This window comes from Manduca sexta, unplaced genomic scaffold, assembly GCF_014839805.1.
Source record: "Manduca sexta isolate Smith_Timp_Sample1 unplaced genomic scaffold, JHU_Msex_v1.0 HiC_scaffold_1519, whole genome shotgun sequence".
Taxonomy (NCBI): Eukaryota; Metazoa; Arthropoda; class Insecta; order Lepidoptera; family Sphingidae; genus Manduca; species Manduca sexta.
This window is the reverse complement of record NW_023592391.1, coordinates 1,599-28,724: the sequence shown is the minus strand read 5'-3', so window position 1 is coordinate 28,724 and position 27,126 is coordinate 1,599. Positions and strand designations below refer to the sequence as shown.

The window sequence follows — 27,126 nt, the reverse complement described above, 5'->3', positions numbered from 1 at the left end:
TTCAATACATATTATAACATTGGCTTCATGCTGTGCGACCAAGTCCAATAGCATTTTTACTTTTGGCGGTCATTTTCATTTTATCACTATATCTTGAAGGAAGTGAGATCACTATGAGTTTGTAAGTGGGAGGCATGTGGGAGGATGTGTTTGCGTGTAAATATTCTAGTAACGTAAAATGAGTACCGCAGTGCAACACAACGCATTGTACGGGGTAGTGGGTTGCACGATAGTTACCTGCTCTGTGTAACTCTTATCAAAATATCGTCACTCGACAGTCATAAAATGACTTCAGTTTGTCTTCCAGCCGGAGATGTATATGTGCCTGTCACAGTAGATGAAAATGATGTTTATGGCGGAATTTTTTAAACTTTTGGAGACAATACGGCCTAATTGGCCTAAGGAAAAAATTTCTTTTAAGGTATGTAATGAGCATTGAACAGGACCTCGATAATAAAACAAAATTCATTGCAGTAAATAAAAGAGAATAATACTATGGACCTTTATAGATGTTTACTGATGGCATTACCAATAAACTAGTGGCTTGCACTTTAGACAATTCAAATAATGATCAAAGCAGTGAGGATGAGATAGTGCTCGTTCGGATTTATGGAAATAAAACTGATTTGCTTATTGACAGAAATGCTGAGTTAAGGTGAGTTTATACATAAAGCAATAAGTATAATATAGGTATGTAAGAAATTATGTTATTGAAAGTGGAGATAATGCTTTTGAAATGGCCCATGAATGTAACCCATGGCATTTTTTTTATTTTTGGTGTTTAAATTTTTTTACAGAAATATAAAAACACTGAATGTACTTGGATTGGCTCCTAAAGTATATGGTGTGTTTGAAAACGGACTGGCCTATCAATATTACCCAGGTGTTACCTTGAAGCCTGACTCTGTTATAGAACACAAAATATGGCCTTTAGTTGCTAAACAAATGGGAAAAATGCATAAAGTTGAACTTGGAAATAATGTATGTATTTAATAGACTCATCTACTTTCAACAAAATATAATATAAAAATGTCTTAGGCTTTGCCATTATACTGCTGTGCTAAGCTGATAGCGGTATGTCAGGAAACCTTATTCGAGATAATCAAAGTTTTGTAAATATAGTTTTGTATGTAAAACTAGAAACTCTTTTATGTCTTTTTTTAACAAGTTCTAAACAAGAGACTGTTATTTAGGTAATTTCATTGGATGGGTATTTTTTTAAGCTATTTGACACTATAAAAATCTAGATTTTGATTTTTTAGATACCGCTTTTGAGCTTAGCATGGCAGTATAGGTCTGAACAGATACTGGTAATGGTAGATTTTATTGCAAAACAAATACTCTGATTAACATAATTAACATTAATAAAAGTTATATGGGTTATTTTGTATCTATAATTAGCCTGTAAATTGTAATTAATCAACATGTTTATTGTATCAGCTACTATGAACATCCAAAAGTAGTTGGCTAACATTCAGACTCCACTTGTCATGGTAACATTTTTCAAAAGTTTGATATATACTGATAGAGTTCTGCTGGATTTGTAACTAATGATCCCACTATTTTATAGGAATCCTTCAAAATGTAAGTTTAAAAATTGCATCTTGAGTGACATTTTGCATCCCATATCCTTGTCAGCTGCTGCAAGAGGTAGTTGACAAACTCTTTTAGTTTTATCAATGAGTACTGAACTGAATCATTCCTGTGGGTATTAGAGATTACTGTAGATTTTAATAGTTCAAAGGGTGTTTAGAAGTATGATTAATATCTTTTATAGAAGTTAGGCACAAATAACAATCTTATAAAAGCTTCTATTAGTTTGGGCCACATCAATGCAACTGCCAACAGCATATGATGAGATCCTTGAGCCTATGTTATTTATATTACCACACTGGTTATAGTAGGTACAAGGAATCTAAGTGGGGTCCAAATTTCTAACTGGAATGACAAATTACTAATTAAAATATTGGATTTTACGTAATAATTGGAAACAGCAATGTTGACTGCAAATATATAATAAGCTATCAGGATGGTTCATCTGGGCAGCTTATAACAATGTATAGAAACAGCTATCAAATATAAAACTATTTCAACTTCCATTGTTTAATGTTAATTCATAGAAAACAATTATATGGGTAAGTGTAATTTGAACAATGAATTTGGTCGAATACACAAAAACAGGTTTTTTGATTAAATAAAATGTATACGTAAGTATGAGGATTATATACGTATTTAATGCGCTACTATACTTGCGATAAAGTTTGTCATCTTATTGCTGGCACTTGGGGAAAGGTTTTAGGCGTAGTACAACTAACTTACAGTTGGTGGTGCCCAAATCGTTCAAGTTAGTAATCTCCGAAATCACCTGCCTGATTTCAATTAAATATTGTTAATGTGTTTACTTGGTACTAGTTCGAAAGATAGTATAATTTTGAACACGATAGGGGGCGCTATTGTCGAGTTCCAAAACATTTAAACGTAGTCGACATTAAACGCGGTCTGTAGCGGGACAACGTATGCCGAGCCCTGTAGTTATTTATTATTCATATTATGTTGACTCTATTACGAAAAAGAAATTATTACTTCATTCGTTTATAAATGAAATACAACTGTTAAATTACTATTTCCACAAACAAACGTACAAAAACATATTCTTTCAAGTTTAAATAAATATATCTTACTAGCTTTTGCTCGCGGCTTCGCCCGCGTGAAGGTGTTTTCCAGGATAAAATTCCACTGTTTGATAAAAGTCTTGCTACATATTTTCCCGGTACTTATAGGTTCAAACTAATTTTATCCCCATTCTATAATTTCAGTTCAATCAGTCGAAAATCTAAGAACATTTATACAAACTTTCATCCCCTATTTTATCCCCTTAAGGGTAGAATTTATCAAAATCCTTTCTTAGGGATGCCTACGTCATAGTACCTTTATGCATGTAAAGTCTTAGCCCGATCCGTCCAATGGTTTGGGCTGTTCCTTGATATATCACTGTCAGTCACCTTTGAGTTATATATTATATTAACAACTGAAGTTAGCTAAAATTGAGTTTCTCGAAGCCGACCACTATTTATGTACTATGTATTTTGAGACTATGCAATTTTGTCGCGTTCGCGATTCACTTTCACTTTTGTTGAGTTTCAGAACGCGATATTAGATCCTCCAACGCGCACGCGAATTTAAACTTTATGCAGCGGTAATAAATTACAAATTGACTCTACGTATTAGTTAGAAAACGTTTGTATGGGAAATAGAAAAATGCTGTTTTGAGGATTTTCCCGGCAATTATTCGAATTTTTCTCACCTTTTAAATCTTCCCTAGACCTCCACGAATAATTCAAGACCAAGATAAGATAAATCCGTTCAGCCGTTCTCGAGTTTTAGCGAGACTAACGAACAGCAATTGATTTTTATATATATAGATATTAAGGAGTTTCCTTCCAGTAATTATCACTGCGCTACGTAAAATGAGCTAGCAATTAAACGAGTAGAAATCTACATATAACATGTTTATTTAATTTCAATATGAAATTATGAACTAATGACGAAATAATGTTCAGCAATTATTATTATAAAATTTTAATTAATTATAATTTAACATTTTATTAATTGAACTGCCGTTAGCTACATTCTTGACTGTTTATAAAATAACATGATAAGATAAGTGGATCAACAATCTGTCTTTTATTAAGTACTTATACAAGAAAGATATTACGTTTATCACTTTTTAACAAATAACGTTTACAAATATACTTGTCAGTTTAAATAATGTAAAATTTATTACGTCTACGTCATGCTGCACGACAAAGCCCCTCTGTCTAACTAATTATACTGTTTAATCTTTGTCTCTATCCAATTCATAATGTTTGATCAGTTCTTTCTCTGAAACTGTTGCTTAAAATGAACGCAAATATAACAATTTCTTTTGTAACTATACGGTACTGGGCATTCAAAATAATATACAAATTCGGCTCGCCTTAAACATTTTCCATGTGTCCTACACAATCCCTAAAAGGCTCCATGCCCTCATTTTGGTGATTATATAAGGTTTTTAATTATTATTTTATGATTTTACTTTTAAAATATATCAGACTAACACAAGAATTCGACCGAAACTTGTAACGTCAGTCATCATGAAGGTCTATAGTGCCCCTAGTTCCGCTCATTTATTCAATATAACTCACGGTCACGAGTTATACATTAGACATGGTAATAAGATGATCATTCATGTACCTAGTTGTATTTACACTGTCAAGTCTGTTCGATTTCACTTGCGAATGAGTGATTTAATTGTAAAGATTATAATGACAATATTTTGATTTAACTCTGCAACAAAAAATACTTAAATATTCCTTTTTATTTTCCCGGAGGTCTGAATATATGATTCGAGATCATCATGCTTTAGAGAATTAAGATTAGTAAATAAAACATCTCAGTCACGTATAAGTTTCCGAGATAGATATTCTTAATTAAAAAATAAATGTAATTATTATAAAGTTGTATTACTACATTATTGAAACGTAATAAATACACTTTCTTAATTTTTAGTGTGCCAGTTGTAAAAAGAGTTTGGTGTGTTTCTAATTGAAAACCAAAAGTCGCACGCATTTCAAGGTTTTACTTTTTTAAATAACTGATAACATTTAATATTTCTATATAATTAATACCTTGGTGATAGCTTTCACCACTCTCATTACTTATGTAGATTAACTTAAAAATATCTTGGTGCGACTGCAAAAAAGCTTCTATAATGACATCTAACCTAATTCTTTATAAGCAATTGAAAATTTATTTACAATTTTTAATATTGACAACCATTTAAAAATTAGTGCTACTTTCTTAAGTTGCTAAAAAAGCGTCTTTTTAATACAAAAAAAACTCCTTAAATATAGGTACCTCCTTAACTACACTATGAATTATCCCTGGGATTTTTTTTTGTATTGCCTAGTGAAATTGGTGCGCGCAGAGACACTGTCGAAGTGGGTATAAGTTCACAGGTATTACGAGAAAGGTTCCGATTGGCTGGAGTAGTAATACTACCTTATGTAATACAGACGCGAAATTATTTTTTATTGTTGGCTTTTTGTGGTGAATAAGATTTCCACGAGGCCAAATATGCTGTTTACCAGAGGGTAGAGGGTACTGGCATCGTAATAATTCCCATTATTTTCTTTTGATGCCGGTAGCGCAGATCGGAGTTTTTTTGTGGGTGTTTAGAGGCGGTATAGGTCATTGACCATTAGGTGACCTCTGTAGCTCTTTTAGTGATAAGCTCTCGCAAACGTCAATGTTTCATTTTATAACCGACTCTAAAATGAAACATGTTATCTATTCGTAGAAAATATTTTTTTTGAGTTTTATAAGTACCTCAAAAGAAACCCTTATAACTTATAAGACCAGTTTGTTATCTGTTTGTCTTCTATTAAAGAATAAAAAATTGAAAAAAAGTTCTATTTGTTGCGGCACTGAATTAGGGCTTATTAGTTATTACCCAATCCTTCTGACTCATACATAGCAAATATAAGATGGCCAAGAAAATTAAAAGCCTATAAAAGTAACAAACCGCTCTATAAGAGCAACTGGTACAATTTCAGCAATATCCGACACTGGTAGTACTCGAACCTCCGATGGTCACATAGAATCTTTTGATCGATTCGGATTTATTGACAACAAAAAAGTTTTTGCGTAAAATGCAGTAGTTTTGCACTTCATTTACTTTTTTTTAAATTCTGTTAATGCAGATCTTAATATGTTCAAAATTATAGTTAGTCGTCTAAGAAACTTTTCTTGTAAGTAGTTACAGCGGTTAAGGTGGTAGCTCAAGGTCCATTTTCATACATTTTGTTTCGGCTTTAATCTGGGTAACTAAACAAGTATTGGCAAGTAAAGAATTTAAATTCACGTCTAGTTAGTGATTCTCGCAGTTAAAACGTGTAATTAATAATCATGGATATTTCGGCCTTAAAATTTAATATGACGAAATTTTAAAGGCAGAAATATCCATGATTATTAATTATTTACATTTTTCTTCAACTGCGAGAACTAACTAGACGTGGAATTTTACTCTGCCAATACTTGTTAAGTTACCCAGATTAAAGCCGAAACAAAATGTATGAAAATGGACCTTGAGCTACCACCTTAAGGTAGTTTCCTTATTGCCCTATCCCTTAGTGCCATATATTTTCCCGGGATAAAAGTATGTCCTTCCCAGGATTTCAAACTATCTCCATTCTTTTGCACTCTGTCTTCACACCGTATGCACGGCCATGTATAGAGGCATTGATGCTCCGCTCTTATTTGTCATAGCATAATGCTATATAGCCTATAGTCTTCCTCGATAAATGACTATCTAACACTAGAACATTATTTCACGTCGAGCCAGTAGTTCTTAAGATTAGCACGTTCAAACAAACAAAGTAACAAACTCTTCAGCTTTATATTATAATTTAATGTTTCTTACTTACTAAAGAAAAAAAAAATTTTCAGATCGAGAAGGAACCAATGGTTTGGAATAAAATAGATCAATTTTTAAATTTACTTCCGCAGCCGTTTTCTATAGAAGCTAAACAAGAAAGGTTTGTTATTTAAAATATAGCATTAATAATTATGAATAACTTTTTTTAACTAACTTTAGCTGTACGACGCATGAAAGTGAGCCTCTGCCTGTTATATTATCACAGCAAAAGGCTAACCGCTTTGGAGAATTTAGTTTTATTATTTGTTTAGTAGGGATAGATATTGGGTATTTAGTGAATTTATTCATGATCAGTGAAGATTGCGATAGGTACATCTTAGGGATTTGCAATGCGGCACAATTTTCAATCTGGACGGATTCGGCCGATTTTCCATTGATCCAGCTAGATCCGTTGACGTAGAGTAAAACAATAATAATTTAGAAACTTTGACTTTGTAAAATATTGGTGATTGACATTTGAAAATGTATACGTGCCTAGAACAAAAATACCGTTTCTTAATTTTTCTACTCTGAGTTCGATTATATTTTTTTTATATTTAATTTCGAAGAAAAAAATTATAAACCGAAAATGCTTGATGACGTCATACATACGGTTGAATGAAGTAGTTCCTTGGTCCACCTTACTATTTATTTAAAAAAAACTAAGATATCGTCACTTGTCAATGTCAATTTTACAATAGGTAACTACGTCACAACTGTCACTTTCAAAGAGAAAAACAAAAAATCTGTCACTTCACTTTTTTACTGCAAAGCAAAGGTCATTGCGTCTTGAGTCGTATATGTGACGTCAATTGGTGCTTATGTCGTTTTCGAATAAAAAAGTGAAAATCATGAATGAAAATATCTGAGTTTTGAAAAAATGGGTCTCATAATTTTAGATCTAATTTCATAAAATATAAACATTTGAGTATGTTGAAAAAATTAAATGTTGTCAATTATAATTATATGAATTGATAGCACCGCCTATTTAACAATTGATTTGCTATTGATAGTAACACCTACCTAGGCGTTATCCACCCACGTGAGAGACCTACCCGGAATAAAAAAGGACAGTATATTATGTTAATCCGGGCCATGGTATAAGTGCCAAATTTCATCAAATCATTACCTACAATTCAGTATTATATCTACCCAACATCGTCATTGCTAGCTTATAATAATAGCACTTACAGATAATGTAGCTATTCGTTAGTAGAATTACTTTCAGTATCGGTCTTTGGATCAAGAGTTTCAGAGATTAGCGCATTTGAATCGTACAAATACTGCTTTATAATAATAGTATTGATTAATGAAGACCGGTGAAGTGCGCCTTCAAATTAGTCAATCGTCAAAGTGAGGGCTAATAAAATGGTTAAGTTGAATATAGTGCAATGGAATGCCCAAAGTGTTAAACCGAAAGTAATTTCTTTTTTTTTGTAATTTTATAATTGAAATAGGCCCATGTTGCTTGCCTTAGCGAACAGAACCTGGAACTCATTTTGATATAAGCGATAAGGGACTGTAATATTTATCGAACTTATCGATTTTTTAGACAAATTATATGTCGGTAAAGCTTCTTTATACATATTTTGGCCCTTTCGTCTGTTTTGTGCTGCCACATTTAGTCCGTGCTCGTTCCCTAAAATTGTTTTTGTTCATGATGGTAAAATAAAATGTTTCTATTTTATCGTCATTTTTAAAAACAGGTGCTTAATTTTGTACTTAGTAGCAGTTATGTATGGGTGCCTAATGCCTTTATTAAAGGTTATAGGTTTTACGTTATTTCGTTAATATGATGTAATTAATAATAAATTTATAAGTTTGATTAATCCAAATTAACAGCAGCTTGTTATCTTACTCTCTGTTGTAGATTTACGAATAACTTTGGATCAGTAACAAAACTAAGGATAGAATTTGAGCGGCTTAAATCTCATCTAATAAAACACAGAGCCCAATAGTGTTTGCTCACAATGATTTGCTTCTAGGAAACGTTATCTACAATAAAGATGCAGGAACTATATCTTTCATCGACTATGAGTATGCCAGTTACAATTACCAAGCATTTGACATTGCGAATCATTTCAATGAATTTGTCGGTAAGTAGCATGTAACTTGATATTTTGTACAAAACCTCTTTAAGCGCATATCGCCGTTTCTGCAAGATATTGCCTTAAAAGCTTGCGGAGTTTATTGCGTTTCCAAAATCTAGTCCAACATATTTTCTAACGATTTCTATCTTTTTATAGGCTTGTCTATTGGAGACATTGATTATAACAAATACCCTTCTAAGGATTTCCAAGTGTCATGGATTAAAGAATACTTAACTGAATATTTAAGCGCGACACCAACCCCGCACGATGTTGAGAAGGTATATACAGAAGTGCAGCATCATTCTTTAGCTTCACATTTTCTGTGGGGTATATGGTCACTTGTGCAATATGAACTATCTGACATTGACTTTGATTTTGGAAGGTAAGCTTTTAAACCGTTGTATTTTATGTAAAAGCTGATGAAGATGGCGACAAAACGTAGTTAACACCAAGTTTGTCATAAAAAGAAGCGTTAAGGCGTTATTATATTACCAACCTACTACTATTACTACTACCTACCTTATATCTACTTTGTGTGAAAAAAGAATACTAATGCATGGACATTTAATATGTGAAATCAAAAGTTATTAGTGATTACTAGTGTAATATGATAGTAAAATACTGATTTTTATTTAAATTGAAAATTAATTAAAATTTCATACATCACATAATCGGGAAAGTTTCATCATCGTTCATCTATTATTTAGGATATCAGAAACAGGGATATACCCAATAAAAAAATATGTATATATTATTATATTGAATATAAGTACACGATGAACTGGGTGAGAATGATTCGGACTGCTGAACCGAAAGTCCGCACGTTCAATATCCAAGTCACACCTCTGGCTTTTCGAAGTTATGTACTTCGTTCGCTTTAACGGCGAAGGAAAAAATTGTGAGAAGATCTATATACTTAAGAATACTCCAAAAGACTTTTAAAGTATGTGAAATCTGAGAACCTACCCGTAGCGAAGCGTCCATATAACCCGATTCCTGTCGACTTCCCTTTCGTAATTTATGTAAAATTGAATTATCTTTAGAACGATTTGCAGACCGTATTTATGCATATTAGTACTTATATAGGCCGCCATCGTGTTCCCTTTCGGAAAAATTCACGCTTCGCCATTGGAACCCACACTAGGTCGTCGTGGTAGACCTACGACTAGACCCCTCAGTAGTGGAGGTGCCCCGTGCTCAAAAATATGCAGTATATGAAGCGGCTCCCCCCAGCAAAACGATGCGTTAACCGTATTTTTAGAAGCTATTTACTCTTAATTTATAGTATATATTTTTCAAATTAAACATCGTATTTCTACAACCTTTCTGTACTTTGGTTGTTAATTGTTTTTAGTGTGGATATTGTTTTGTTAATTGCATAATGAAAATGCCACAAATTGTTGATTCCGTGAACTTTTATAAATCTTTGTATATTCCCGCCCATAACGCGTGCTGTAAACTATGGAACGAATTTCTCAATGCGTTTTCCTCTGAAAGGGGCCTTAATACAGGGCTTTTATTAAGTATATTTTATTATTCCATTTAAAAAGATTTTATTTCATTTTGCAATTTTTGCCATTACTGGCTTTAACAACAAAAAAGTATTTTACTAATCCGAAGCTAATTGTTTTTCAGGTATGCTGTAATACGCCTGAACAGATATTACGAATTAAAGAACAAAGTGTTTAAGGAAATCCTATAATGCGTAAAAATGTGATAAGTAATTTAAATACGTGTTGTTCAAAATATTTTAAATAAATAAGATATTGTTTTCGTTTCGTAAATTGTTCATTCTAAATGTGGCACATCACTTATATTCTTTTATTTATTTATGTTTTTATGTTTATTATTTTTTTATCTGCATTTAAATAATAAGTAACTATCGCTTAATACAATCAATTATGTAAGTAATTTAATGACTTCCTAAAAAGAAATTCCAGAGGTATATTAGACTTGTATTCTGCAATTTACATATAACTGATATGTACATGATCCTTTCGGCAGTGGCAGACTTAAGGCGTGGCGAACGGGGTAACCGCCCAGCCTCTCGCACTTGTAAGGGGTACTAAGAAAAACATTATCCTCCATCGGCAATCTGGATTTTTATTATTTTAAATTTCTTAACTATCGACTATATTTTGATGTAAGTGTCTAATAATTATTTTCTACTATTAACATTTTTATATTTCAAATTATTATATGGAGACTGCCTCGGTGGCGCAGTTGAATGGCGTGCGCGGTATGATAGTCCGCTAATGATTTTGAGCATTGAAATATAACTATTTTCCGATTTTATCGCGGTTTATTATATTCTGATTTACAGCCGACTAGAACATTATTCGAAAAAAAAAAAAACATTAGTAAGGGTGTAGTAGAATTTTTATTTGTTTTTTATAGAATTTGTCTAAAATGTAAACAAATCTTATATATGCGTTCAATATTTTTTTTCATAAGCAGATTGTAAATTACATTGAAACCAAGCTATAACGTTTTGCAATTCATTTTATTATAAATTGCAGCCCTATCTTGAAATTTAGACAAACCTAAGAAAATTTCGAATACAAAAAAACTATATTACTCGGGAGAAGGATACCTACGCACGCATCAAGTAAATATCTACTCACTAACAGCCGATTTCTATAAACTATCTTAACGCTTAACTACGCGTCAATAGGAATAATGAATCAAACAAAACAACTCAATTATGTACGCTGATTGGTTATATTTGCCGTGTCCGACGGTGTGGTTAAAGATCGTTTGTAGAAATCGGCCATTAAAGACAAACTATTCGAATGCGACAAACTTTACCGAATTGTATACAAGACGTATAACAGTGCAGCTAAAATACGGTGGCTAACATCACAATCACGAAATCGCATGATTTATTGTTGCAACGAAGAAAAGAATTTTAGGTCTTGGGTCAAAAAACGGTCGGGGCGGAGACGCGGCGTTGGACAGTTAAACTACTACAGACAGTGTACTACATACTTAAATATTGTTACATAGAGCAGCTGCTCTCAGCTTCATGTAGTCGAACGCCAGCATCGCGTCGCCGTCCCGCCTAGTGTGCAAATTGATGGAAGCTTTAGGGCCAACATCCAAATGGATTCGTTGCAAGCAATGGGGTTTTGGTTATTGATGGAAGCAGAATAAGGTATAGAAGCCTCTGCAAAGTGAGCTTTTGCATTAAGATAATTTTACTATATCTGCCCATACAATTGGGTAAACAAGGAACTGAGGCGATGCCTATGTTAAGATTATCATGAGGGTCTTATAGGAGACCTATGAATAGTATTAACGCATGTGTCATTCAGTTGATTTCAAATATACCTAATTATTTCAAAGTGATTCCGCTACATCTGATGGTAAGAGAAATGGTCAGCCATTCTATCGATTAATGCGAAATGATTATGTATCCCTCACTAGTCAACACAATTCCCGATGCTGGGGGCCGGCCTATTTGGGACCGGATATACGCAGGCTGACCTCGGAACGCGATACATTTATGTGATCCAGTACAACGGGGTTTACACCGTATGTACACTACAAATATTCTACTGCCAGTAGTTGTTCGAAAACCAATACTTAGGTATGTAAGTATATACAGACTGATCCCAGAATGAGTTCTACTGAGGGAGGATTCTACACCCTGCTCATGTCGCCATTTAGGCGAATGAATATATCCTAATTTCTCCCACCAACTGAGACTTGGGGGTATCGAAAGCATTGCAGTGGCATGTTATTTATAGATCTATTGTTTATGGAATCTTATCAACAGTCTAGCGAGCGGCTTGCTGGGCTTTCTTCAAACATTTAAAAAAAACTCCGATCAATATTACTATCCACAAAAAGTTGGCCCCAAGAGTTCCTTACTACCTACATCTTAAGCAAGATGTTTCAACTGCGAAAATATAGGACCAACTATCATTGGTGCCTGTATGTGTATTGTGTACATTGCATGGAAATTAAATAGGTACGTGAGAAAAATAGCACCTTGAGATTCACATTGCAAAGGTAAAAATATAGAGATAGATTTTTCTAGGTCAGGTTATAGATGGTATCTGTGAGATATAGGTAGGTATATGTGCCGTTTACATGGTATCGGGCTGCGTCCAAATGTGACGAGTGCGTGTGTTTAAGAAAAACAAGCGTACTGCGCGCGTGCTGACCACTAGGTTAACAAACCGTAAGTATTGCGCAGATTACGAGCTACATGCCAGCTGCGCTGATATATCGTGAGTCGAGACAAATCTTCGAAGCCATTCTTACAATAAGATGCATAAATAACAAACTGAAATGCGAGTAAGTTTTTGTGAGATGCGATTCCATGGGCATATGAGATCTAGCGCAAATTTCTGGCGTCGTAGACCTTTTTCTAAAATTCAACTAATATCAACATTAGAAAAAAAAGTACGTTTAGAGTTCTATTTTTTAAACATCTGCATCATATATTCAGTAAAGAGCATTGTCACTGATTTTTCAGATGTTAGTATACTCTGTAGTGGCGCATTATATAATAAATAAACATTTATGAATGCCAATGTCAAAATTATTGCGGAAGTTTCGCAGTTGCGGATGCGGATTTAAATATCTGTAATATCCCCACTATGAAGTAAAGATTAAGGACACAAGTTAAAATAACTGCACGCGTACCTACTATGGTATCGGCGGCGCGTTTGTCATATTTGGACGCAACCTACATTATATCACAGTCCAAACTCAGTATATCAAGGAAGAACCACTCACTTAGCTCACTACGAATAATATTCGCACGGGTCAGCAGGGAAAACTAAAATCATAACAAGTATTAGGAGCTAGTGGCTACTACTAGTGAATTTAGGACTTTTTCGTATACAAAATTTGTTGAAATGATATGCCATAACTGAATAACTCAATATTGTAGCTTAGCTAACAATACTGATTGTTAGGTAAAACTTTAAACAGAGACAAAACTTGGCTCATTTAAAAATATTAAAGGCCAACTTCCATTTAAAATAAGAAAAAAAATATTGAGACTATTAAAATGTACTTATCTCAAAGCAAGGTAATGCTTATGGTGCGTTTAAGTATTACGTAACGCAATTTGGAGGGGAGGGGGTCTTTAAAAACTTTACAATGCTTTACAGGCGCGGGATGGTGGATTCGTACAACGTGTTATGTAAAATTAGATTTTTTATTTAAAAACAATAACAAATGTATTTTAGCGATTTTCCGGTACTTTGCGAAAAAATAAATTAGAGTTACATAACTTTTTGAGGGGGGGGCAGAGCCGTACAGGAAAACGTTACGGCGCGTTACATGGGAGGGTGAGGTCGACAATAATCTTAAAAAATTGCATTACGTAATACTTGAACGGCCCTAAGCAATGAATGCAAGAAAAGCTACTTTTATTTTTAAAGAAAACAAGTTTTTGTCTGATGAAGTTATTGTTAGCTAAATGCAAATATTACCATTTGCAATAATCAAATTATATTAAAAAGGCAGCACATTTAAGGTAATATCAAACATGTATAAATTTACAAAACAACTATGTTAAGCCTAGCTTGTACAATGATTCAGTAATGGCTGAAGTGATTTAGATATAAAGCAAATATTTTGCAGTTACTAACAACTATTGCAAGTCGGGATTGACAGCATATTTTATACATCTTTTGTGTCCAAATTTGAATCAGAGGAATCATAGTGCAAGTCAGTCTTAAACAATGGAATCATAGAATTTTGTGGATTCTACATATATGCATAATCATAATTATTGATGAAGCATATATAAAGTATTCTAACCATTCATTTTGTAACAGTAACAATATAGGGTGGAACAATTAATTTTATTTATTTTAACATAGGTGTGACCAACTTAAAACAGTATTCAAATGATGTCATTTAGAATGGTATTTACAATTATGAATAACTTGAAGGAAATCATCTCAACATGTCTAAAATCTTAACACAAAATATTCGCTACAAAACAAATAACTACCTCAAGATACTTTTTTCAAATTTACTAATTAAGAATAGAACAATTCATTTAAAACAATAATCTTTGTTATTGTAGAATTCATGTGATTCCATTCAATATCTCAATTCTATGTGTATATTCTTCTTCAAATTCTACCAAAGTCAATATATTACTGTGGAGTTGCTATGTAGTATTAAAGTATCTACATTAGTTAATGTATTAGAGTTATATAAATCAACATTTACACAATTTAAATAATTCCAAAAGTGTGTGAAGCCTACCAACACGCTCTAGACCAACATGTTGGACTAAGGGCTAAAATCCACAAGTATTAGAAGAGACTGGTGCTCAGCAGAGTGCAGTATATTATAATACAGGGTATCTGGTATTATTACTTTCATTATTCTTATTAATATTTTAGGCATAATGTGATGATATACTTTTATATGAGTTATCATTTTGCATGTAAATTGATGAAATATTTAATAGTCATATTTAACTTTTCAACACAGTCTAATATTAAAATTGTCAACATATAATCAGCCCATCAGTCTTAGAATATTTTAACTGTCAGTAAAACATTATACAGTTCAATATCGCCCGGTGGCATTTAGCTTCAAACTCATGCAACAATTCATCAATATCATTGTCCAAATCTTCACTTTGAGCCATTTTTGTAACCATGTCACTAATCAAAAATGCACCAATAGTCGCTTCTTCATGGTTATCTTGAATATCAATGTTGATTACGTGAACAGGCTGGTTGTAAACAGACCTCCTTGATCCAAACCATTCTATTACTTGATCATACACTCTTTCCTCACAAGTTATTATAACATCAAAACGTTCAGTAGACACTTGAAATTTCTCGGGCGAGGGTTTTATTCTTCTGTTTCTATCCACCATATGTAATAACCCATTTTGAGTGTAGTAGTTCTTGTCTTTTTCCAATAGGTCATTGTAAATATCATCATACGGAACGCCGAATTCGTAACAGTTCGGCCTATCAGCAGAAGCCCCAGGTAATTTCACTTTCTCGCCTGTACCAAACGACTTAACTTTAAAACCCTTTTTGACGAGGAATGCATGAGCTTCCATGCTACGATTCATATTGGACGAACATACTACAGCTATATAAATGTCCGTCATATTTTCAGTTTGTAATAAACACACCACATAAATACAAGACGGTTTGTTTTATCAATTAGTTAAGTATGCGTAATAAATATTTTCTTTATCTTCCTATTACTAAAGAAATAATTACTAACTCAGAACTAAATAAATATTGAATCTTGAACATGATTCTCCAGTTTAGACCCAAGTATAGAGTTGAGCGAGTTAAGGTGTTGAGTAGAACACGGAAAAGGTAGTTCGTAGTACATTAAAAAAAATATTACCACTACGTTTAATAGTACATCGATCCGGGTCGTATCAAAATAACGTACCGTTCATAAAATTTAGATATTATGAAGTTAAAGTTTGCAACGCCACACGCTGATAACAGTTCGTATTTTGTATAATGCATTTGAACTGTACTATAAACGAACGAGGCATATATACTAATCACTTAAGAAGGTGGTTAAATTTGTTCACTGTACTTCACTTCTTATTGCTTTGTGCTAATTATTACTACAAGTGAATAGCACTTTCTTAGATAGTTGCAAACAAATAAAAACGTGTGACTCATTAATTATAATTAATAGATAAACGTAAAGCTATAATACTAGGCTTCGTAGTGTGGGTCATTGTATTGGTTCAATCCAAAAATAAGTCTGCTCTTAACAACACTATCAAGTTATGACATACTTAGCTTAGTGTTGCCAAGAATTTGGAACTAAAGTGCATATCATAAAACCCCTAGTCGTGTGCAATGTGTAAATCAAGAACGCTCCGATCCCATACAACACGACATTATATCACACAGATGTTCTAAATGTTTCCGTGAGTGAATGATTAGATAATGTTCTCAGATCGCTAATAAATTGTTGTAATTTCACTTCATAGCATTTAAAACATCGAAACATATCTTTGATTCAATATTTATTTCATATGTTACGGAATTTAAGTTTAAGTTCATGTTTTTATTTTGACAAATTTTATTGTTTTTATTTATATGTCTACTGTCAAGTATAATCGTCTTTCATATTTTATGTATTAACAAATAATGAGTGGACATTTTGTAATGAGAAACGTCTATTTGAAGTGAAACTTCGTTTTTTTAGTAGTATGCAAAAAAAAATCTTTTATTAATGGCGATAGATAACCATTCGAAATTTTTTGTCGCCTATTAATGAAAGAAAGCTGGACCAAAAATTTAAGAAAAATTGCAAAATTATTTGAAAAGATAGTTTAAATTATTATTAAAGAATGAAAAAAGAATGTAATGATATTCTTAAGGTAGTTCTATACATATGTAAGAAACAATAAAAGTGCGTGTGTGCAATTCACATACGGCTAAAGTGAAACTTCTCAAAATAGCCTATAAGAGATTGAGATGAATATAGAGTACGGAGTATTAGGTTAATATTCCGAAAATCTCGCGTCATAATCTCTGTTTTAAAAAGTAATTATATGCTCTTAAGGTTCAAAATTTGTATGGTCACTAGACAAAACTGAAAATTAGGGTCTTCTAAAGTTACTCCTCACCTGTACACGAGACTGGATGAATTTCGCTCAATCTTGTGAATATCACCTTCATCTGACAACACCGGTGTCCAACATTGGTGTGAAGTCTTCAATAATGGGGACCTATCTTTAATAATATGGTCTATGGTGTGAAGTATGATGAATATTTGTTACGTAGTATATTTCTGAGGAATATTACTTACTCTATGCTGAATATTGAGTTTTGCCGACGTCAACAAAAAAGGCAGGTTTGTTTAAAATGATTTTATACTGACTTACATACATAATGTTGTCTATCAGGTTTTAAGAAATAAATTCGCTGCGGTAAATATAACAGTTTTCATTTGCCATATCTATCTACGTAATATATATTTTTCTTTAGTAAGATATAACATTTGTATTTTTATGTTTACTTGTAAGTAAACCCATTACCTTGTTGATCTTGTAAACATTGCATTTGTAATTATAAATATAAAGGAAGTCGTGCCATAGTAAATTGAATACATATTTTTACTAAAATTGTAGAAATCATTAGCTGTATAAGTATAAAGATAACTATCATTAATTATAATAATTATCAGCAGATATATCGTGTACTTAAATCAATTTCCATTTAAGATCGTGTAGTAGGTATAAAATAATATTGAATATTATCATAAAACAAAAAAAGTATGAAAACATAAATAAGAAGAATTATTTTTAAATGTTGTCAATCCCTGGATTATGCTTTATATTATAGAGTTTCCAGAATAAAACGTATTTATAGTGTTTGACATATAAGCGATTATTCAGTATTATTAAACATTTTATTACATTAGCAGCCCATAGCAAATTTGGTTTGATCGAAAAATGGATGTATAAATATAAATATAATTATTTTATAACCAGTAGATTGACAGTAGAGATCAATGCTCATCAAAAGAACTGTTAAAGTGTAAAAGAATGGCATTCTACAATTTGTTTATAGTGCTCACCATATTTTAGAACAAATGCAAGAAATAATCAGAGTGAGAAACTGGATTTGCACCCACTTATAAAATAGCCAAAATGCTTTTATTTGTTTATATTATGAGTGAAATAGCCTTTTTAATATACACATTAGAGAACAAACAGATTTAAGTCAAAAAAACTTGTTTAAAAAATTACTACTGAATAGATTATGGAACAACCATTTGAAAAGAATTAAATTCATCTAAAGGACATATCCATAATCAGTTTATTGTTTGACAAAAAATGTTTACCAAGATAATTATTATATATTTGAATTTAACTTTTAGAAATGAGCCTATTCTACCTCTTTTGAAAAATCAATGAAGTTATTTTTGTGAGTTACTTTGCAACAAATTTCTTTCTAGAAAGGAGGGTATAAAATTATTCCTTTAATTGTTCGAAGCTCCACATTTTGCCACTTTACTGTGCAATAAATTTATTCTTTTATTTACAGTGCCTATGAAGTCGGCAGATGATAATGATATAGAGGTTAAAATTCAGGGAGAAGTAATAGAAGAACTCGAACCGGAACCAGAAACTGAAATAGTAGATAGAGTAGAAGAGCAATTAAATACTGACAACATGGATGGTGATAGCAAAAAATCACAATCATACAGTAATAGAAGAGTAAAACATGGTAAGATTGATTTTCCCAGATATTATCAAAGAATAGTCCCATCTGTGTATTGAAGTCAATCCTGCATAATTTAATTTTGTATGATAGTGAAAATTACACACAATGTGGATTGGAAGCATTTGGAGAATTCCACCATGGTGTCCCCTGCCTGTCATATCATCTAATTGAGGCCTTTGGAGGGTCTTAGGCAGTTGCGGGCAAAACCTAAATTTGATATGGGTAAAATACATTTTGCAAGGCCACCTGATAGGTTTTATTGAGTTTTTTTGGATATTTAAAAAAAATATTTTTGTATTTCAGGTTACATAAAGTATATAAGTTTGGTTATACTGACAGTACAGAATGCTGCCCTTGGGCTTAGTATGCGATACGCCGAACCAGGCCAGTCGCAGAAAATGTTTTTCTTCCAGCTGCAGGTAATAAATAGAAATAGTACAATACTTTTACACCATTAATAGGAGGCAACTTTATAAGTTATAAGTATTTAAAAACTGTTTTATTTTTTAAAATTTTTAAGAGTTATTTATATTTTAATTGAATATTGATTTTTGTAAATTAATGAAAATAATTAAATTTCATTGCCTTCTTAACTAATAATGGGCAATTTATAATCGACTTCGGTGGCCTGTTATTCCTTTTATTCAAATAGTATTCAAATTCTACCATCGTATTAAATCACCTGATATAATATTTTTACAAAATAACTACTTGTTAGAAATTGGCGCCTACTTGTATCTAAGATAATATTCACTTCATTGTCAAATGCTATGAGGGAAAGTGAGGGCGGGAGAGGGGGGTAGTAAACCATTCAATTTGTGGCAATGGCACTCCAAGCAAAGATTACAATATGTTTATACTTGTCAATTATTCTTGTAAACAATACTTATTGTGCTGTCTGAAAAGCTATTTAGTATTTAGCCTTCAGAAGAGTTCATAACAAGCAAGACGTTGTGTGACCATAAATCTAGCATGATTTAAGTTGAAATAAGCTTGAACTTTTATGTAAATTTGTTATATGTATTCTATGAATCAATTAAATATATGTAATTATCAATTTGGAACCTACAGTAATAAGTCTACTTTCCAAATTTACAAGCTCTATTTAAATTTAATTTCATACAAATATAATATTCGATAGAAGATACTAATAATGTCGGCAGAATATAATTGTCTTAAAGGAGATGGCTATTAAATGTCTCGAGTAAACTTGATTTTTTTAAGAACTCTGTGCTAGTGTTGGGAAAAAAGTAATTAAATTACTAATTCACGATAACAAAATTAATTGTGATTAGTGATTACGCTTACAAATTACTAGAAAAGTTAATCCCGAAATTCGATTATTAATAAAATTGTGTAATTTGTAATTGGAGGAAGGGTATTTTTTCTGTCATCCTTGGCCACGCCATCTTGATTATTCTCCGGTCTTGCGGTATCGCTTTTAAAGTCTGTAGATAACAGAAGGAGCTATCTAGATCATTGCCAATATAATGCACAGTTCAACCCTCTTCCAGCAAAGTGATACCTCAGGGGATATACAATTCAGTCAGATTTGGCATTATGACCTAAACTTACTTGCTTCAATGAATAACAATAATCAAAATACTTATCCAATCTCTATTAATACTGAAAAGATTTGAAAAACCACTAAACATTTATTTTCTGTGATTAAAAAGTAAAGGAACACTTTATTAAGAACTACTAACTCCGAAACTATTTCGTTTTTTAATTTCTTTGCAAATGTCCACAAGTAATTTAGTGGCCAGTTATAAAAGTAATCATGAAATTAAAACCGTAAGCAAAAACTTTTGTCCCCTTAATTGTTTTGGTTTATATATGAATTACACGATCTATAAATATTTTAATTTAAAATTCTTTATTTATAGGTTTTATACGAAAATAAAAATGATATTTTGTTTGAACGATATATTGATAATTGCATGCCCTAAATGTAATCTCGATTATCGACTGAAATTAATATGAATATAATCGGATTATATGTAATCTCAATTACTAATCTACTTACACAGTAATCAATATACTCTATACTGGTACTAACGATTACTATTTTAATTTTAGCGGTGCTGATGGCTGAAGTTTTTAAACTAGTCATTTGTATCTGTCTTGTAACACAAGAATCAGGTGGAATTAAACAGGGAATGAGGTCTATGTATAACATAGTCATTTTAAACATTAAAGATACATTGCGTGTTTGTGTGCCATCATTTCTGTATATTGTACAGAATAACTTATTGTATGTATCTGCATCTAACTTAGACGCGGCTACTTATCAGGTAAATAGTTAATTTCTATTATATATTTTTTAATTTACATCTATGGTTGCTCTTTAACCATCTATTCAATTTTATATCATTATTTTCAGGTTACATATCAATTAAAGTTACTTACAACTGCATTTTTTGCTGTCCTTGTTTTAAAAAAGCAACTAAAGAAATGGCAATGGTGCGCACTGGCGTTGCTGGCGGCTGGTATAGCTCTTGTCCAGCTGTCTTCAACAGAGAAATCAACTTCAACAAATACATCAAATATGCCAGAACAGTCTAAGATATTAGGATTCAGTGCCGCACTTGCTGCTTGTTTCTTGTCTGGGTTTGCTGGTATTTACTTTGAAAAAGTCCTCAAGGAGTCTGATGTATCGGTAAGTGGATTATATTTTGTAATGAATTTTTAAATTTCAATTACTTTCATAATATAATAATGCCAACCGGGTAACTGGCTTATCTTATCGTCTATGTGAACTATTTTACTCAGTTTTTACGTCCGACCGCCTAATTTGATCTAGATCCACGATATATGTGTAGTAGGTGCAGTTTTACAATTATTTTATGTAAAGAAACTAAGGCTCGACCGAGATCTCGGTCTCGGTCTCGTTCTCGGCATTCTCGGCTATAAATCCAACCGAGAATTTCTCTAGTCTCTCGGTTCTCGGCTAAAAACCGCCGAGATTCTCGGCAATGACCGAGATGTAACTTTGTACGGAACAGAATGAGATTCAAACCAGCGCGCGGCCATATTCGTCGCTTGGTGTGAGTGAATGAGTAGGCAGTCTGCGTTATGATTGGTTGGAGTCCCAGTTGGTGAACTGCGGCCGCCTTGGCACCGTTCTTTCACTGTTTATTTAGCCATTGTTGTTAAATAGAAATTAGTTTAAATTTTGTAGTTAAGTAATAAAAGTAAGTAACAAACCCACACTAGGCCAGCTTGGTGAATGCTTAAACCCTCTCAGTAGTAAAGGAGAGATGTTTCCAGCAGTGGGATCCAATATTTAATACATCGTATAAATTGTATAAATGTAATTACTTTTAAGTATTCTTTTGCTGAGTTATTACTTGTACAATGAAAGGAGACACTCTTTGAAGGGTGAAAAGGCCGAAAAAATTAAATTAAACAATTTCACGTATTCTATCGCGGTTTTAATATTTTACTTTTCTTCCGCCGTTTCGAAGACTTTGCAGACTTCATGGTCACGGGAGGGACTGAGGTGTTGTTCATCCGTAAAGTCAGAGTTACAATATCTACCTTCATTTTACAAATATAAAACTTTTTAAAAAATTTAGCTGTTGGTGGTCCCATCTACGCAGAATGAGCTCACAGTGTCTTGGAGTCTGGCAGCCGGCCTTTTGGTTTCCGATTTAATTAAATGTAGAACTGGATTCCATATTGGTCCCTATATTTCGTTTTGTTTGGCCTATATAGGAACCTGCGTAAAAAACACATAGCTGACGTGAAACAAATACGCTCTACGAAGTCTGCAGTCGCTGAACATTCTTGAAGGAGGCTCCAACCATTATTTGCGACTAGACAAGCCACAAATCCTTGCCAAAGAACACCGATTCCTACCTAGGATGATCCGCGAGGCTATTGAAATTAAAAAACATCCTAATTTCAATAGGGAAGATGGTTGGAAGCTTGCACAAGCCTGGGATCCAGTTCTACATTTAATTAAATCGGAACCCAAAAGACCGGCTGCCAGACTTCAAGACAATGTGAGCTCATTCTGCGTAGATCGGACCACCAACAGCTAAAATTTTTTAAAAGTCGTATATTTGTAAAATGTAGGTAGATATTGTAACTCTCACTTTGCGGATGAACAACACCTCAGTACCCCCAAAGCCTTCAAAACGTCGGGAGAAAAGTAAAATATTAAAACCGCGATAAAATTCGTAAAATTATTTAATTTCAATGTCTAACATTCGCGTAAACGTAAGAAATCATTATGCCGAAAAAAATTTTTTTTTACTCTTTTATGTTATTTGACTTTGATTGTTAAAGCGGTTTTTTTATATATAAAACACTGCCTACAGTAGTAAACAGTTAACAACATTTTTATAGTTTATCCACGATTTGTCTAGTCTCGGCCGAGATTTTATTTCATTCTCGGTCTCGGTCTCGGCCGAGATTGAAAACCCGTCTCGGTCGAGCCTTAAAAGAAACATATGCTTTGTACAGGGTGTTTTATAAATAATGGATTATATATACGTAAAGGGCTGGTTGTACACCTAATCTAGAACTAATTTATTTAGGTTATTATTCCTCAAATCTCAGGGTTGTTAACGAACTAGGGTTTACAGTTTCATTGGAAAAAAAAACCATTGTATTTGGACGTGGTTTTAGAAGAAAAAAATAAGGGAGAAAGAAATCAACAAGTTTATAACAATAAGAAAAATGTTTTATTAAAGCAGATGCTCGAACTGTTTACCTTCGGCCCTAATACACATTCTCAACAGTCTTAAAAATGGTCTGTCTTAAAACCTAGAATGCCCTTTTCCGATAATTTTATGTCAATTAAATTCTATATTGTTTTTTGATAAAAAAGTTTAATGGGTTTAAATCTGGAGAACGTGCCGGCTATTGAATGGGACCCAGAGGTTCAATCCGTAATTGATTCGTGGGTACTAAAACTGTGTAGTTCAGTGAACTTAACAGTCCAGTAGCCAAGTCTTTAAAGGAATGGTATTAGATCTCGTGCAATAAATAATAACCTTTCTACCTTCTTTTTTTGGAAATAAAACAACGTTGAAGTCCATTTTACTTTAGGTTAAACTTTTGATAGAAAAATATGATTCAATTTATGGCAAAGACGTGTTTAGTAAATGAAATCCTTTTGGTTTCAAAATATTTAAGTATTCTAGCAATTTAGAATCTTGACGAAATTAGCTCAATTTGAAATTTACACTTGTGAATTTAGTACAGTCCATTTTTTTACAGTATAAGTATCAAATTGAGTAATAAATTACGATAACAGATTAAATTAGGATGTACATTTTTTTTTCTTTTAAAAGTAAATTTGTTTTGATTTACTTTGTATATCTATCTTTAGTGGATGCGGTGTGGGACTATACACAAGGCACTATTTTTTTTATTCGTGCCGTCATTGTTAAGTCATTCCCTTAATGTTGTTTTATTGTCACCCTATTATAAAGTGCTACACAATGGAACAGATAGTAGGTATCTACCATTCGGTTAAATTGATAAATATTTGGAGTCTTATCACCTTATTTCCGTCAGTTTGCTGATTCGAATTCCTCATTGTCAACGGTCTTAAATACTACGATCTCCCACCTATGCCACGCTTAAAATGATACTTCAAAGTTTTTAAACTAATTAATGTTAACGAAATGTTACTTTAAGAGGACTAAATTAATCATTTTGTTTTAGGTGTGGATGAGGAACGTCCAACTAAGTCTATTGTCACTGCCCTTCGGTACTGCTACATATCTAATCAAAGAAGGGACCTCAGAATATTTGTTAAAAGGCTTTGATGGCTTCGTTTGGTACTTAATAGTATTACAGGCCGCGGGTGGATTAATAGTAGCTGTTGTTGTTAAATATGCTGATAACATATTGAAGGGTTTCGCAACTTCCGTCGCAATTATTATATCTTGTGTAGCATCAATGTACATATTTGATTTTGTTTTAACGTTACAGTTTGCTTTTGGCACAATGATGGTCATAGGATCTATCTTCCTGTATGGCTATGTTCCTAAAAAGCCTGAACCGCGGATTATCTTTAAGTGTATGAATGTTTTAGTTATAAAATCATTATTATAATATTATAATGACTATATATACTTTAAGTGAAAGAAATACATATTTTACAATGTAGTTAGGCAAATGAATTTAACGACATTGAATTATTATTTTTAAATTAATAGTACATACTATTCCAGGGAAGTACAACTATAAGTATTTATAGATTTAAAAATACAAACCAACTGGGGCCAGCTTATTAATTTATGAATAATGAACATTTGTGTGAAAAATGTTGTGTGCCCCTTACCAAAATGGATATAGAATGAGGTAATAGTATTTATCCCTGTATTTTTATGTGCACACTTATCTATAGCATCTTATACATCAATAGATTTTAATTACAAAAAAATACAATATAAACGGAGTATGTCAAAATATATTATAAATAAGCAATCAGAATTTTGTTTACTTATATATAAATGACAAAGCTAGTACGAGTTAATATTTTTCATATATCTATATATATAAAAATGAATTGCTGTTCGTTAGTCTCGCTAAAACTCGAGAACGGCTGAACGGATTTATCTTATCTTGGTCTTGAATTATTCGTGGAGGTCTAGGGAAGGTTTAAAAGGTGAGAAAATTGAATAATTGCCGGGAAAATCCTCAAAACAGCATTTTTCTATTTCCCATACAAACGTTTTCTAAATAAAATGGAGAGTCAATTTGTAATTTATTACCGCTGCATAAAGTTCAAATTCGCGTGTGCGTTGGAGGATCTAATATCGCGTTCTGAAACTCAACAACAGTGAAAGTGAATCGCGAACGCGACAAAATTGTATAGTCTCAAAATACATAGTACATAAATAGTGGTCGGCTTCGAGAAACTCAATTTTAGCTAACTTCAGTTGTTAATATAATATATAACTCAAAGGTGACTGACAGTGATATATCAAGGAACAGCCCAAACCATTGGACGGATCGGGCTAAGACTTTACATGCATAAAGCTACTATGACGTAGGCATCCCCCTCAAGAAAGGATTTTGATAAATTCTACCCTTAAGGGATAAAATAGGGATGAAAGTTTGTATAAATGTTCTTAGATTTTCGACTGATTGAACTGAAATTATAGATTGGGGATAAAATTAGTTTGAACCTATAAGTACCGGGAAAATATGTAGCAAGACTTTTATCAAACAGTGCAATTTTTATCCTTGAAAATACCTTCACGCGGGCGAAGCCGCGAGCAAAAGCTAGTCCTACATAAAATTATTGACGCATAGTGAGTAAAAATACTATGTAGATCACACTTAGATTGACGTCTATCAATGAATACTAAATGTGCGTAAAAGGCGATTATTAAATGAATGACCATATGTCATTAGTATTAAAAAAATATCAAGCTGTGTAAATTGACTAACGGACGCTAGAACACCAGAATTATGAATCTGTGTATTTGAGCAAAAATTAACTTTTTTTAGGGATAATTTTACAACATCGTATTTTTTTCGGTAATTAAAAACTAGTGGTGTATTTGCTGGTACCTAACTGTACTAATTTTTTTTATTGATAGAATTGCTTGTATTTACCGCTAAGTAAGTATATAATTTTTTTTTCACACGGATCCGCAGACACATTGTAGGAAATAAAAGAATAATTATCCAACGAGACGAAAAGAGAAGATCTCTCCATCGAGACGTTATATTATTTTTTGTATGCATACACACGCATATCTTTTTCTAAAGTCAATAATAAATTCTATTGTAGTTTTATGACTCGTTCCAAGATCTAGATATCTAGACAGTTCAGTTACATATAAAATTTACCAAAATTGTATCAGCTGTTATCCCTTATTTCATCCCACTAGAACTTAATTTCAAAATTGTTTTCCTCTATGTCATATGTTTATGGCTCTTTGAACATCCCTGAGTGCTGTATTAAATATACGTTTTTCTATTGACGCAGCAGTTCAGTTTTTACTTTCTTTAGGTTGAACTAAAATATCTAAGTACTTACATCCCTACTGTATATCCCTTCGTAAGATTTACGTTATCTAAACCGACTTTCACTTTCAAAACGTATTTCCGTATTTATTTTTATGGGTTTGATGTAAAGAATAGATTACTTAGATTATCTAAAGAAAAATAATGTCCGTCCTGGTCGACCTACCTATTTCAACAAACCCCGTTAAGGCGATACCTCAAGGGTTCATATTATTTAGTTTCACTTTAATCTGTAACTAACTAAGTACAAGGGCAAAAGAATTTAAATTCACGTCTAGTTAGTGATTAGTTTCGTCATATTAAATTTTAAAGGCCGAAATATCCATGATTCTTAATTATTTTTACGTTTTTCTTTCAACTGCGAGAACTAATCACTAAC

The 27,126-nt window shown here is 32.5% G+C and overlaps 3 protein-coding genes across 3 annotated transcripts; 2 read left to right on the top strand and 1 right to left on the bottom strand.

Annotated features, from left to right (window-relative positions):
- The first annotated feature begins 48 nt into the window (after positions 1–48).
- On the top strand, positions 49–10,355 carry LOC115452994 (ethanolamine kinase 2). Its single transcript, XM_037445342.1, is given in 9 exon segments — positions 49–363; positions 365–421; positions 510–655; positions 798–981; positions 6,487–6,575; positions 8,325–8,389; positions 8,392–8,550; positions 8,701–8,926; positions 10,180–10,355. Coding segments are annotated over 9 exon segments (1,071 nt in total). The 5' UTR covers positions 49–285; the 3' UTR covers positions 10,247–10,355.
- A 4,171-nt stretch (positions 10,356–14,526) lies between these two features.
- On the bottom strand, positions 14,527–15,863 carry LOC119191431 (RNA polymerase II subunit A C-terminal domain phosphatase SSU72-like). Its single transcript, XM_037445343.1, has one exon. The coding sequence runs from the start codon at positions 15,647–15,649 to the stop codon at positions 15,071–15,073; it is 579 nt and encodes a 192-aa protein (XP_037301240.1). The 5' UTR covers positions 15,650–15,863; the 3' UTR covers positions 14,527–15,070.
- A 1,396-nt stretch (positions 15,864–17,259) lies between these two features.
- On the top strand, positions 17,260–24,786 carry LOC115451374 (UDP-N-acetylglucosamine transporter-like; the record flags this gene model as incomplete). The annotated part of the gene is made up of 6 exons (XM_037445345.1): positions 17,260–17,373; positions 18,570–18,752; positions 19,053–19,168; positions 20,795–21,043; positions 21,133–21,408; positions 24,429–24,786. Coding segments are annotated over exons 2-6 (1,177 nt in total), but the record flags the coding sequence as incomplete, so codon positions are not given.
- Positions 24,787–27,126: the final 2,340 nt, after the last annotated feature.